Source organism: Pelophylax lessonae (genome assembly GCF_965119305.1).
Source record: "Pelophylax lessonae genome assembly, chromosome: 9".
Taxonomy (NCBI): Eukaryota; Metazoa; Chordata; class Amphibia; order Anura; family Ranidae; genus Pelophylax; species Pelophylax lessonae.
The window spans coordinates 250,502,387-250,516,396 of NC_138776.1; the positions used below are offsets into that span (position 1 = coordinate 250,502,387).

The 14,010-nt window shown below is 46.2% G+C and overlaps 1 protein-coding gene across 1 annotated transcript in view; it reads left to right on the top strand.

Moving 5' to 3' along the window:
- The window catches only part of LOC309564361 (uncharacterized protein), a 1,000,117-nt gene extending 987,011 nt beyond the window's left edge, over positions 1 to 13,106 (top strand). The window contains exons 29-32 of the mRNA XM_082268988.1: positions 9,860 to 9,957; positions 10,107 to 10,218; positions 10,853 to 10,948; positions 11,529 to 13,106. Coding sequence (XP_082125114.1) covers positions 9,860 to 9,957; positions 10,107 to 10,218; positions 10,853 to 10,948; positions 11,529 to 13,015 — 1,793 coding nt within the window. The 3' untranslated portion in view covers positions 13,016 to 13,106. The remainder of the gene's footprint in view (positions 1 to 9,859; positions 9,958 to 10,106; positions 10,219 to 10,852; positions 10,949 to 11,528) is intronic.
- Positions 13,107 to 14,010: the final 904 nt, after the last annotated feature.

Consider the following 14,010-nt stretch of genomic DNA (forward strand, 5'->3'; position numbering starts at 1 on the left):
CAGTTGATTGGACATGATTTTGAAAGGCACATACCAGTCTATATAAGATCCCACAGTATTATGTCTGAGCACAAAGCAAGCCATTAAGCCCAATTAATTGTTTGTAGACTTCGGAGACAGAATTGTATTGAGGCACAGATCTGGGGAAGGGGTGGCCTCCATCCCCTGTAAATGGAAGATGTTTGGAACCACCACGACCCTTTCTAGTGTGAGTTGCCCGGCCAAACTGAGCGATTATGGGAGAAGGGCCTTAGTCAGGGAGGTGACCAAGAACCCGATGGTCACTGTGACAGAGCTCCAGCATTTCTCTGTGGAGAGAGGAGAACCTTCCAGAAGAACAACCATCTCTACAGCTCTCCACCCATCATGCCTGTATGGTAGAGTGGCCAGACGGAAGCCACTCCTCAGTAAAAGGCACATAAAAGCCCTCTTGGAGTTTGCAAAAAGGCACCTGAAGGATTCTCAGACCATGAAAAACAAAATTCTCTGGTCTCATGAAACAAAGATTGAACTCTTTGACCCGAATGGCAAGCGCCATGTCTGGAGGAAACCAGGCATCTCTCATCTCCTGGCCGATACCTTCCCTACAGTGAAGCATGGTGGTGGCAACATCATGCTGTGGGGATGTTTTTCAGCGGCAGGAACTGGGAGACTAGTCAGGATGGAGGGAAAGATGAATGCAGCAATGTACAGAGACATCCTTGATGAAAACCTGCTCCAGAGCACTCTGGACCTCAGACTGGGGTGAAGGTTCACCTTCCAACAGGACAATGACCCTAAACACACAACTAAGATAAAGCAGTGGCTACGGGACAACTTTGTAAATGTCCTTGAGTGGCCCAGCCAGAGCCCAGACTTGAACCCAACTAAACATCTCTGGAGAGATCTGGAAATGGTGGTGCACTGACGTTCTCCATCCAACCTGATGGAGCTTGAGAGGTCCTGCAAAGAAGAATGAGAGAAACTGCCCAAATATAGGTGTGCCAAGCTTGTAGCATCATACTCTTAAAGACTTGAGGCTGTAATTGGTGCCAAAGGTGCTGCAACAAAGTAATGAGTAAGTGTCCATTCACACTACCGTGACTTGTCAGACGACTTGTCAGCCTGACAAGTCGCGGTCCATGCAGTGCTACAGGAGCCGTTCTAATAGGAGCGACACCGACTTAGAAAAAGGGTCCTGTACTACTTCGGGGCGACCTCAGAGCGACTTGCATAGACATTCATTATATGAAGTCCATGCAAGTCGCGCCGAAGTCGCGGTGCACGCAACTTCACAGGTCGCCCCCGAAGTCGGAGCGACCTAGTGTGAGCCGAGACTAAAGGGTGTGAATACTTACGTACATAGGATTGTTTCGTTTTTTTATTTTGAATCAGTTTGCAAAGATTTCAAACAAACTTCTTTCACGTTGTCATTATGGGGGATTGTTTGTAGAATTTTGAGGAAAGTAATGAATTTAGTCAATTTTAGAATAGGGCTTTAACATAACAAAATGTGGAAAAATGAAGCGCTGTGAATATTTTCCGAACGCACTGTACCTGAGGCACCAATGTGTTTCTGCACAGTGCGTATTGTGTACCTGAGAGTGACACGAGAACTGTTCTATGTAGTAATAACAGTGAAAAGTGAAACTTAGTAGTGATTTCTAGCTATACCAGGACCTGGATAAGCCTCCAAGGCTGATAGTTGCACAGATTAGAGGACGTAACCTAAGGGGAGTGATAATTCCGAGTGGAAATTCTTCTTTATTACGAATCTGAACTCAACATGGTCCCGTACCTATTACTATTGGTCAATGTGCATTTCTGATACCTCCTTCTCCTGCAGGAACAAGCACTTAGCAAAGTGTTTAACTGCTTGCCGACCGCCCGCGGCAGTCTGGCGCTCACAGGCAAAGTGCTGTACATGTAGGGCGCTAGCCTGGGAGGAGCTAGGGAGGCGATTGCACACCGCCAGAGGCGCGTTCCCGCCCCCGCTCCTCGGCTGGGGAGCCAGCATGTGTGCCCGGCGGCTCTGATGTCCGTCGGCCACTCGCGATCTCCCGCTGCAGTGAGAGAAGGACAGACGGCTGATGTAAACACAGCCGTCTGTCATTCTCCCTGAAGTAATCACAGAGGCTATGTGATCCTGCTATGTAGGACCGTATGTCTCTGTGTTTACATCACAAGCCACGCCCCCTGACAGTTAGAATCACGCCCCTAGGGACACACTTAACCCCTTGATCACCAGTAATGTTAACCCCTTCCCTGCCAGTGTCATTTATACAGTAACAGTGCATATGTATAGCACTGATTACTGTAGTAATGTCACTGGTAACCCCAAAAGTGTCAAAAATGTCAGTCAAGGGTCCGATCTGTCCGCCGCAATGTCGCAGTCCCGCAAAAAAAAAAAAAACGCAGATCGCCGCCATTACTACTTAACCACTTAAGCCCCGGAAGATTTTACCCCCTTCCTGACCAGGGCCTATTTTGCGATTCGGCACTGCGTGACTTTAACGGACAATTGCGCGGTCGTGAGACGCTGTACCTAAACAAATTTGACGTCCTTTTTTTCCCCACAAACAGAGCTTTCTTTTGGTGGTATTTGATCACCTGTGCGATTTTTACTTTTTGCGCTATAAACAAAAAAAGAGCGACAATTTTGCAAAAATAACAATATTTTTCAAATTTTTTTATATGAAATTCCCCCCCAAAAAAAATGTTAAAATCAAATTTTTTTAACATTTTCAGCCAATTTGTTTTATGCTACATATGTTTGGTAAAAAAAAAAAATCGCAATAAGCGTATTTTGATTGGTTTGCGCAAAAGTTATTGGGTTTACTAACTAAGGGAAAGATTTTTGTCATTTTTGTTGTTTTTTTTTTTAACGAGTAATGGCGGCGATCTGTGATTTTTTTTTGCGGGACTGCGACATTGTGGCGGACAGATCGGACCCTTGACTGACAGTTTTGACACTTTTGGGGGTACCAGTGACATTACTACAGTAATCAGTGCTATACATATGCACTGTTACTGTAAAAATGACACTGGCAGTGAAGGAGTTAACTTTATTGGAGAGGGAGGGGTTAAGTGTGTCCCTAGGGGCGTGCTTCTAACTGTGATTGGATGTGGCTACTAGTGTAAGAACAGAGATCAACGGTCCTACATAGTAGAACCGTCTGATCTCCATTTTTACACAGGGGAGAATGACAGGCGGCTTTGTTTACATTAGCCGCCTGCCTTTCTCCCGGTGTAACAGAAGATCGCGAGTGACCGGAGGACATCGGGTCCATTGGGCACACGCTGGGGGGGGGGGGGGGGGGGTCTGGCCTCCGGCGGCTCACACTCGCTCCCTAGAGCCTCACAGGCTAGCGACGTAGACCTACGTCGATTTGCCTGTGAGGGGCTGACCGCACTACTACACAGTGCAGTCTGCACATGAACCCCCCCCCCCATAGAATGTCCCCCCAGAGTGCTGGAATCTCTATGTCTCATAATAAAAAGAAATCCTCCTCTATTGAATTGTCCTGCCCTAACATTGTGAAGCACTGCACAAACTGCTGGCATTATATAAATTCTGTATAATAATAATAATAATAATAATTACCTTCTCATCACTTGGTACACACTATCCAGCACTGCCAGAGCTCCTACTTGACCACAACTGTGGGCTACAACAAAATGGCTGCTTTTCTCACAGTCATGTTTCTCTGTCTGCAAATACTTCTAACATTACCTGCTTATCATCACCTATGAATCACTAGAATTAAAAGTAACGCCTCACTGGCACATTTTTGCTTCATTTTAAAACAGTGAGACAAAAGTTAAGGCTACAAGAAAATGGCCGCCTCTCTCAGCCGTCTATGTAGATTCAATGTCCGCCAGTCTCCTCCTCAGAGACGCCTTCCGGCAGAGTTTCGTCCTCTAGCGTTTGCCCCTGTCAGTGGGCGGGACCAGAGGAAGAGTCTCTGTCCTCTTATTGTTAGAGCGAACGCGCCTTCCACAGCTGCCCGGTTGCTATAGTGACGTGCACGCGCAGAGCACAGGCGCGTCGCACAGCTGTCTGGCTGCCATGGTGACGCGCAGGCGCAGAGTGAATAGCGTTTTATTGGGTTTGGGAGCAGGGCGGCCATTTTTCTGCAGTCCAAATATGGAACACTGTTTGTAGAGAATCTTTCTTTGCTTCCCAGCAGCTGCTGGGGGGTTATGAGGATGGAGAGTGTGTGCCCAATGGGGAGGAGGTAATAATGTCTTCTTATTATGAGAGAAAAGGGGGGGGGGGGGGGGGTCCCAGCACTATATGGGGGAGGGGAAATGTCATGTCACCTGAGCAAATGACCATTTTTCTGCATGATCTTTAATATGTGTACAATGGTGCCCTCATACATCTCATACCGAACGTACGCGTTGCGTCCTTTTGAAAATGTCTTCTATAGCACCGCTTTAACCTAAATGGTGAGATTTCTGGATAAGTGTGGCCGTCACCGGTTCTCTAAAGGATGAAGCAGCGGTTGAGGCCTCTTTAGCGCAGATTCTGCGTAACGTAGTTTAGGATAAAAGAGGTTTTCCACTTTGTGGCCCCTGATTGGTGGGGATCTTCATGCCAGTCATCTGTGTTTGCCAAGCATCTGCAAAGCTACCATTGATGGCAGAGCTGGCGCGCTGTCGAACCTCAGCAACCCTTTGCTTTTCATTTGATTGAAGATATTGTTGTGCCAATAAAGTCCAACCTATACTATTGAAAACATAGTTGTAGATATTCATTGGGAAGCCCAAAGCCACCAATCTTCGTCAGGTTTCTGGGGGTTAGAAAGAGAAAACATTTTATTGGCTGCTTCCTCTAGGACCCCCAATGTCTTGGTAGAGGATAGACTAGGTAATAGCATGCAATGTCAAGCGGCAGCTGCCAAAGCCAGCAGAATATTAGCATGCATAAAGAAAGGGATGAATTCCAGAGATAAATCTATTATCCTGACACTTTATAAGACTCTGGTCCGACCGCATCTGGAGTATTCTGTCCAGTTCTGGTCGCCAGTCCTCAGGAGGGATGTGTTGGAGCTAGAGAGAGTCCAGAGAAGGGCAACTAAACTAATTAGGGGATTGGAGGACCTTAATTATGAGGAGCGTCTGCAATCGTTTGATTTATTCTCCCTGGAGAAGAGACACCTGAGGGGGGACATGATAGCAATTTATAAATATCCCAATGGTGATCTCAGCATAGAAAAACAGCTATTCAGTTGAAGGGATTGCATGAGGACTCAAGGGCATACAATGCGATTAGAGGAGAAGCGTTTTAACCTCAGGCAACGTGGGGGGTTCTTTACTGTTAGGGCTACAAGAGTGTGGAATTCTCTACCACAAGAGGTGGTTTCTGCGGGTAGTATGGTGGCTTTCAAAAGACTCTTAGACGTACATCTCAAGGATCAGAACATTCAGGGGTATGAGAGATGATTACAGCCACACACACCTACACAGGTTGAACTGGATGGACTATTGTCTTTATTCAACCTCACCTACTATGTATCTATGTATGGAACAATCAGACTTCCATGAGAAGGGAAGATGAACAGAGCAATTCCAGAAGTGAAAGTCCTGGAGGATAAAGGGATGGAGGGATTTGGGTCCAGAAGAGGGGCAGATATGGAAGAAAAGAGCAAAGAGAGACAGTTGTAAAGAAAATAGAGATATTTTGGTTCAGAAGAGGGACAGTTTCGGAGGGAAAGAGGTATTCATTTCCAGAAGAGAGACAGTTTTGGAGTAAAGAAGGATAGAAGGATTCAGGTCCAGAAAAGTGACAGTTGTGGATAGGGGATTGAGGTATTCGGGTCCTCTGGATCAACTGCGGGTATAGGATTGTGTATATGGGATTGTATGATTGGGTTTTCTTTAGGGCTCTTTCACACGGTCCGCCTCCGTAGGCGGATCCGTGTTGCTCAGCGGGGATCGATCCACGATCCCCGCTGAGCCGGCGGATGACAGCTCCGTCTCCGCTTGCAGAGCGGAGAGGGAGGTGTCTCAGCCCCCGCTGCCCTCTATGGGGGATCGGATGAGAGCGGACCACCTGTCCGCTCTCAACCGATCCGCTCCGATCCGATCCCTGAACGGATGGAAAAATAGGGTTTCCATCCGTCCAGATTTCACGGACAGGATCGGATACGGATGGCAGCGGGTGTCAGTGGAGGTGTCTCCGCTGACACCCGCTGCCCCATAGAGCTGCATGGAGGATCCGATCAGATCCGCCTAAAAAACTGACAGGTGGATCTGATCGGACCGCCCCTGTGAAAGAGCCCTAACTGTTTTTTGTTTTTTATTGGTTGAGCCAGATGGACTTGTGTCTTTTTTCAACCTGACTAACTATGTAACTATGTAGGTCCAGAAGAGGGACATCTGTGGAAGGACAGTTAACGAAGGACAGAGATATTTGTTTCCAAATGTGGAACTACTGTGGAGGCATGGAGGGACTTGGGTCCAGAGGAATTTTTGTTGTGGAGGGATTTGGGTCGAGAAGAGGGACAGTTGTGGAGAAAAGGGACAGAGGTATTAAAGTAAAGAAGTGGGACAATTGTGGAGGGAATTGGATCCAGAAGAGAGACAATTGTAGACAAAAGAGGGCTGGAGCGATTCGGGTCCAGAAGAGGGACAGTTGTGGAGAAAAGGGACAGAGGTATTAAGGTAAAGAAGTGGAACAACTGTGGAGGGAATTGGATCCAGAGGAGAGACAATTGTGGAGAAAAGAGGGCTGGAGGGATTCGGGTCCAGAAGAGGGCCAGTTGTGAAGAAAGTGGACAGAGTTATTCAGGTCTAGAAGAGGGACAACTGTTGAGCAAAGGAGAGATTTAGGTTCAGAAAAGAGAAAATTGTGGGGGAAAGAGGGAAAGAGGGATTCAGGTCTAGAATAGGGGCAGTTGTTGAGAAAAGGGACAGAGTTATTCAGCTCTAGAAGAGGGACAACTGTTGAGCGAAGGAGAGATTTAGGTTCAGAAAAGAGAAAATTGTGGATGAAAGAGGGATTCAGGTCCAGAAGAGGGGCAGCTGGCGAGAAAAGGGACAGAGGTATTCATGTCCAGAAGAGAAGCATCTGTGGAGGGATGGAGACATTTGGGTTCAGAAGAGGCGCAGTTGTAGAGGAAAGAGGAATGGGGGAGTTTGGGTCCAGAAGAGGCGCAGTTGTAGAGGAAAGAGGAATGGGGGAGTTTGGGTCAAGAAGAGGGGCAGTTGTGGAGGAAAAAGTATTGCTTGGAACACCAGCCAATCATCTGTCTGCTGAGCACCTCCAAGGCTACCATTGATTGCAGAGCTGGAGCACTGTCAGATGTCATCAACCCATTGCTTTTCATTTGGTTGTAGAACATCTTTTCAGGAAGCCCAAAGCCACCAATGTTTCACAGGTTTCTGGGGGGGGGTCAGAAAAAAAAACAGTTAATTGGCTGCTTTTTGTAGGACCCCAATATATGAAGCAATCAGAACTCAATGAGGAGGCAAGTTGGACAGAGGGATTCCAGAAGGGACGTTCCTGGATGATGGAGGGACATGAGTCCAGAAAAAGGGCAGATATGGAAGAAAAGAGCAAAGAGAGACCGTTGTAAAGAAAAGAGAAATAAAGGTGTTTGGGTCCAGAAGAGGGACCATTTTGGAAGGACAGAGGTATTCAGTTCTAGAAGAGGGACAACTGTGGAGGGATGGCAGGATGCTGGTCCAGAAGAGGGACAGTTTTGGAAGGACAGAGGTTTTCATTTCCAGAGAAGGGACAACCTTGGAGAGATGGAGGGACTCCGGTCCAGAAGAGGGACAGTTTTGGAAGGACAGAGGTTTTCATTTCCAGAGAAGGGACAACCTTGGAGGAATGGAAGGACTCCGTTCCAGAAGAGGGACGGTTTTGGAAGGACAGAGGTTTTCATTTCCAGAGAAGGGACAACCTTGGAGGGATGGAGGGACTCCGGTCCAGAAGAGGGACAGTTTTGGAAGGACAGAGGTTTTCATTTCCAGAGAAGGGACAACCTTGGAGGGATGGAGGGACTCCGGTCCAGAAGAGGGACAGTTTTGGAAAGACAGAGGTTTTCATTTCCAGAGAAGGGACAACCTTGGAGGGATGGAGGGTCTTGGATCCAGAGGAGGCACAGTTGTGGAGGAACAAGGAACAGAGAATTTGGGTCCAGTAGAGGGACAGTTATATAAAAAAAAGAAGGATGGAAGGATTTGGGTCATTATGAGGGACAGTTATGGAAAAAAGATGCATGGGGTAATTTGGGTCCCAAAGAGGGACAGTTGTGGAGAGAAGAGGTATTTGGATTCAAAAGAGTGACAGTTGTGGAGGGACATAGTTATTCAGGTGCAGAAGGGGGACAGTTAGAAAAGTAAAGAGAGATGGAAAGACTTGGGTCCAAAAGAGAGACAGTTGTGGAGGAAAAAGAGATAGAAGTATTTGGGTTCAGAAGAGGTGCAGTTGTGGAGGTAAGAGGAGTGAAGGGATCTGGTCCAGAAGAGGCTCAGTTATAGAAGAAAAGAAGGATAGAGGGATTTGGGTCCCAAAGAAGGACAGGTATGGAGGGACATAATTATTTCCAGAAGTAAAACAACTGTAGAGGAAAGAGGGGTGGAGGGATTTAGGTCAAGAGGAGGTGCAGTTGTGGAGAAGAGGGACAAAAGTATTTAGGTCTGGAAGAGGGACAACTATGGAGGGAATTAGGTCCAGAAGAGAGACAGATGTGGAGGAAAGAGAGGTGGAAGGATTCAAGTTTATAAGAGGGACAGTTGTAGATAGGGCAACAGAGGTATTCAGGTGTGGAAGAGGGGCATCTATAGAGGGTCCCAAAGAGGGGCAGTTATAGAAGTACAGAGGTATTCATTTTCAGAAGTGGGGCAATTGTGGTGGGATGAAGGGGCTTGGATCCAGAAGAAAGACAATTGTGGAGGAAAGAGGGCTGGAGGTACACAGGTGCAGCATATGGGCAGTTGTGGAGAAAAGGGACAGATGTAATCAGGTCCAGAAGAGGGACCACTGTGGGAGGACGGAGGGATTTGGGTTCAGCAAAGATGAAATTGTGGAGGAAAGAGGGATAGAGTGATTCAGGTCCAGAAGAGGGACAGTTGTAGAAGAGAAGAGGGACAGAGGTAATTAGTTCCAGAAGAGAGGCATCTGTGGAGGAACGGGGGAGTTTGGGTCCAGAAGGACAGTTGTGGAGAAAAAAGGGATGGAAGCATTCAGGTTCAGTTCTTGGTTTAATCTAGACTGAGCAGACATCAATGTAATGTGTCTATTTTAATTATTAAAACATGGTATCTAAACCTTTTTGCAGTCATTGTTTTAATGCAATGTAATTATTGCAGCTCAGTTTTTATACATATGCCTCTCTTTCTGTAGTGTTCAGATGCGCTGAGAAGTGGAACATTTTTAAAGGACACAAAGATGTGTGAAAGAACATCATGATGGAGAAGCGGCTGCCTCTCACATCACCGGGTAAGAGGAGACTTTCATTTCTTGTAAAGGAGAGAAGAGTATTGAGAATCCCCCTAGATGCACACATCCTCTGATCTATGGACATACAGTAGAAAAAATAGGAGGAATTCAATAAAGCTGTTGCGCCACTTTTCTGGAGTTAACTCCTCTTGTTAATGCATCGCTCCAAATTCATGAAGCATTTGTGACACTTTTGGTACTAACGCCACCAAATTCAGGTAGTTTCTAATGAATGTGCCAAATTCTAAATAAAATACCGCCAGTTCGTATGTTACGAAAGTGGAGCTAATCAAGACCAACTCACGTTTGGTGTACAGAGAGAAATTGGCGCAGACAGATTTTGAGAAGGTGTCTCGCTTGCATCCTAAAAGTGGCGCAGCATGTGCCATATTCAATTACAAGTTCTGGTATGTGTGTTTCCTACAGATGGATCCAGTAACAGAAATCCCCCAGAGAGATGTCCCCGTCCTCTGTATTCCCGGGACTCCACACAGGAACAGCAGGAGATCCATCAGGAGGATCAGGTAGATGGGACAATAGACCTTATCAACTAATACTGTAACTACAGTGCTTGCTTTATATGGAGGCTTAAGGAGTATAATAAATAAATACAGAAATAAATTAATATATATATCACTTTTACTTAGTAATGGTATGTCTTTTCATTATTCAGGGTACAGATATCGTTACTATTAAAGTGGAAGTAAAAGAGGAAGCAGAGGATACCGATGGGAGGGATGATGAGTCGTGTAGGGAGGAGGACATTCCTCCAGAGATCAGCACAGGTGAGTAATAAACAGTAAATCCAGAGAAGAGTCCCAGATTCTCCTTGTTCAGTCACTACAACAATCTCTTCTTCTCCCCCCTCCTCTGTCAGTAGACAGTAATGAGGAGAAAGTATATACCCAGTGGTGGAGTCAGGAGCCATCAGCCTCTATTAGACTCCGGCTCTCCTCCTCACATCATGTCATTGTGTGTTACCATATAGTTCATATTTCTATCACACACCTTCCTGGTTTGTAGGCTCGTGTGTACTGGGTGCTGAAGCGATCACCAGTTGGCAACTGGATTAGTTACAAGTAAATACATATTCGCCAGCACACCAAGGATCTTGCAAAAGCAGTCCAAAAAACGTTATTCAAGATACGATCACATCAAAAAATAGTGCAACTTTTCGTAGACACACAGGACCCCTTCGTCAGGCATGTGATGACATCACATGCCTGACGAAGGGGTCCTGTGTGGCTCCGAAACGTTGCACTATTTTTTGATGTGATCGTATCTTGAATAAAGTTTTTTGGACTGCTTTTGCAAGATACTTGGTGTGCTGGCGAATATGTATTTAATTGTGTGTTACCAGCCAAGAGACCCTACCAGTCATCTCAGTACAGGGGGCTTCACTCTCCTCTTTATTCACAGATACCAGAGAGACTCAGACCGAGGTCAAAGATGAGGAAGTGGAAATAAGATGTGTGAAGATTAAAGAAGAGGACATTCCATTGGAGATCAGTACAGGTGAGGAGTAAACGCTATGCACAAAAAATGTTGGTCACCTGGGGGGCCTAGGTGTCTATTCACAGAAGGCTTTGTATGTTGTAAGTTCATGTAAGTTAATGGATAGGCTGTAAATATAATTGGTACATAAAAAATGTAAAGAGGAAAGGATCACTGCTACTTCCAACCAGTCCAGGTGAACAAACGATAAGGTGCGGCCTCAGCTTACATGTCTTCACCAATCCAAACACCCAGATGCATTTCACCCCGCCCACCAGGACACTCTATGACCAAACTCGGGTGGGCGGGGCGAAATGCATCAGTGTGTTTGGATTAGTGGAGACATGTAGGCTGAGGCCGCTCCTTATTGTTTGTTCACCTGGGCTAGTTGGGAGTAGCTGCGATTCTTTCTTCTTTACATTTGCTAGGCCACTGGATTGATATCAGGGTAATTCTGCAGTCCATGCTCTGGGACGCAGGGATATACTTTCACCTCTACTTTTTGAGCAGTGCCAAAAGCAATATAACTGGAACATAAAAAATGTTAATAAAGTTTGATGGCCAAAAAAAATAGAAAATAAACCATTCTTATCTACTTTAGATGGACGATACCGAAAATATGACTCAGAAGAAAGTTCTGCCTCCTCCCTAGATAGTGAAATTGGAGACGATGACATCACAGCCACTTCTCCCTCAGAAAACGCTATTTCCTCAAACCTCCACAAAAGAATTCCTTCAAATCAAACTAAACCTATCACCCATCACATAGCTCAAAAAGAGCCTGAAGTGTTTCCATGCTCTGAATGTGGGAAACTTTTTAAAAAGAGGGGCAAACTGACCGTACACCAAAGATCCCACACTGGTGTAAAGCCCTATTCATGTCCTGAATGCGGAAAGTCCTTCACAGAAAAAAGAAACCTTATATCGCATCGAGGAACACACACAGGTGTGAAGCCGTATTCGTGCCCTGAGTGCGGAAAATGTTTTTCCGAGAAACGCCCCCTTATTCGACACCAAAAATGTCACACGCAAGCGAAGTCCTACTCCTGCTCAGAATGTGGAAAGAGTTTTGCAGTGAAATCGTGTCTGGTGAAACACCAGAGGACCCACACGGGCGAGAAACCCTTTTCCTGTTCCGAATGTGGAAAATGCTTTGTTCAACAACACCAGGTCATCAGACACGAAAGAAGCCACAGAGGGGAGAAGCCACACTTCTGCTCTGAATGTGGGAAATGTTTTACTGAAAAATCCTCTCTAGTTGCACATCAGACGCTCCATACGGGCCAAAAGCCCTTTTCATGTACAGAGTGTGGGAAATGTTTTGCTCTGAAAGCAGATCTTAACAAACATGTCAGGACTCACACAGGACTGATGCCACACTCGTGTTCTCATTGCGGGAAAGGTTTTCCTGATAAAGCCAATCTGGACCGACACGAACGAATACACACGGGCCAGAAGCCTTACCCATGTTCAGTATGCGGGCGATGCTTTGCCCAAAAAGCCGACGTTAGTAAGCATGAAAGAACCCACATACATGAGAAGCCGTATTCATGTTCTCAGTGTGGGAAGAGTTTTCCCGATATGACCCGCCTACAACGGCACGAGATAGTCCACACACGCCAGAAACCCTATTCTTGCTCTCTCTGCGGAGAAAGCTTTTCAGATAAAGCTCGCCTTGACCGTCATGAAATGATTCACACAGGTGAGAAGACTTGTTCCTGTTCTTACTGTGGGAAATTTTTTGCCCATAAGGCTTTTCTTGCCGCACACGAGAGAATTCATACGGGGGAGAAACCTTTCTCGTGTTCTGTCTGCGGGAAACACTTTGCACAGAAATCCAACCTGGCCACGCATGAAAGAACTCACACGGGTGAGAAACCATATTCGTGTTCTGTGTGTGGGAAATGCTTTGCACAGAAATCCAATTTGACCACGCACGAGAGAGGGCACACTGGGGAGAAGCCCTTTTCGTGTTCAGTATGTGAGAAACGCTTTGCCAACAAATCCAACCTTACTACTCATGAGAGAACTCACATGGGAAATGCCATTGGTTCCTCCAATGACCAAGAGAAGGACCTAGTTATTTAAAGTGGTTATAAACCCTCACATATACCCAGTGAAGTGACTGGCCTCAGGTGATACACAGAGATGAAACAAATCCTCCTACATAAGTTGTAGCTGTTTATCTGCTGTATTCTCTTCTACGTCCGTTCAAATTGCTGAATTTATAAGCTTGTCTGAGAGTTCAGAAAAAGGGGGCGGAGAGCTGAAGTTACACACTGCAGAGCTCAAGGAGGAGAGCTCTGAGAGCTGATTGGAGGGAAGGGACACACCCCCCTCCAAGCTCTGAGAGCTGATTGGAGGGAAGGGACACACCCCCCTCCACACAGCACCCAGGAACAGAGCTGAGGCTGTCAATCTGCATGAGGTCCCACCCCTGTCACCTTTTTTCTCTTGGTGTCAGGAAAACTTGTCAGAAATGATTCATGCTGATAGCAGAGGAACGAAGCAGTGGCCAGAAATGACACTTAGTGCTTTTAATTGAGACAAGTACACTTTAGTAGGATATGCCTTGTCCATATCTCATGTCTGAGGTTTACAACCACTTTCAGTCAAAGACCCAGACTTGTAAGTTAAAGAAGAAGTTTCTAAAACCCTGAATATATAAAGAGGCCTTTCTAATAACATTTCCTCTGCCTCTGCTTACCTGGTGGTGTTGTAGGCACAGTTCAGATACTCATCCAGCCACCGGATCCAGCATTGTCCCTCTGATGCTGACATCCTTCTGTCAACAGACACTGCTTGGTCCCGCGCCACCATCTGACTTGTGATGTCATCAAGAGGCCGGTGGGGTCTCGAGATGAAGCACTGCTAGGCCCACCCCTCCTTACTTACTGAATGAATGACTAAATGCCTCCTGGGATATGTGATGTGCCTATCCCAGGAGGCTCAGTGAGCACTATGCACGTCATTCACCTAGGCGATTGATGTGCATTGGAAAAAAGAAAAACTGCCAGATTCATGTAGAGAAGGGGAGGAGGCGTGGAAAAGGGGGAACTTGATACAGAGGGTGAAGATCTGCT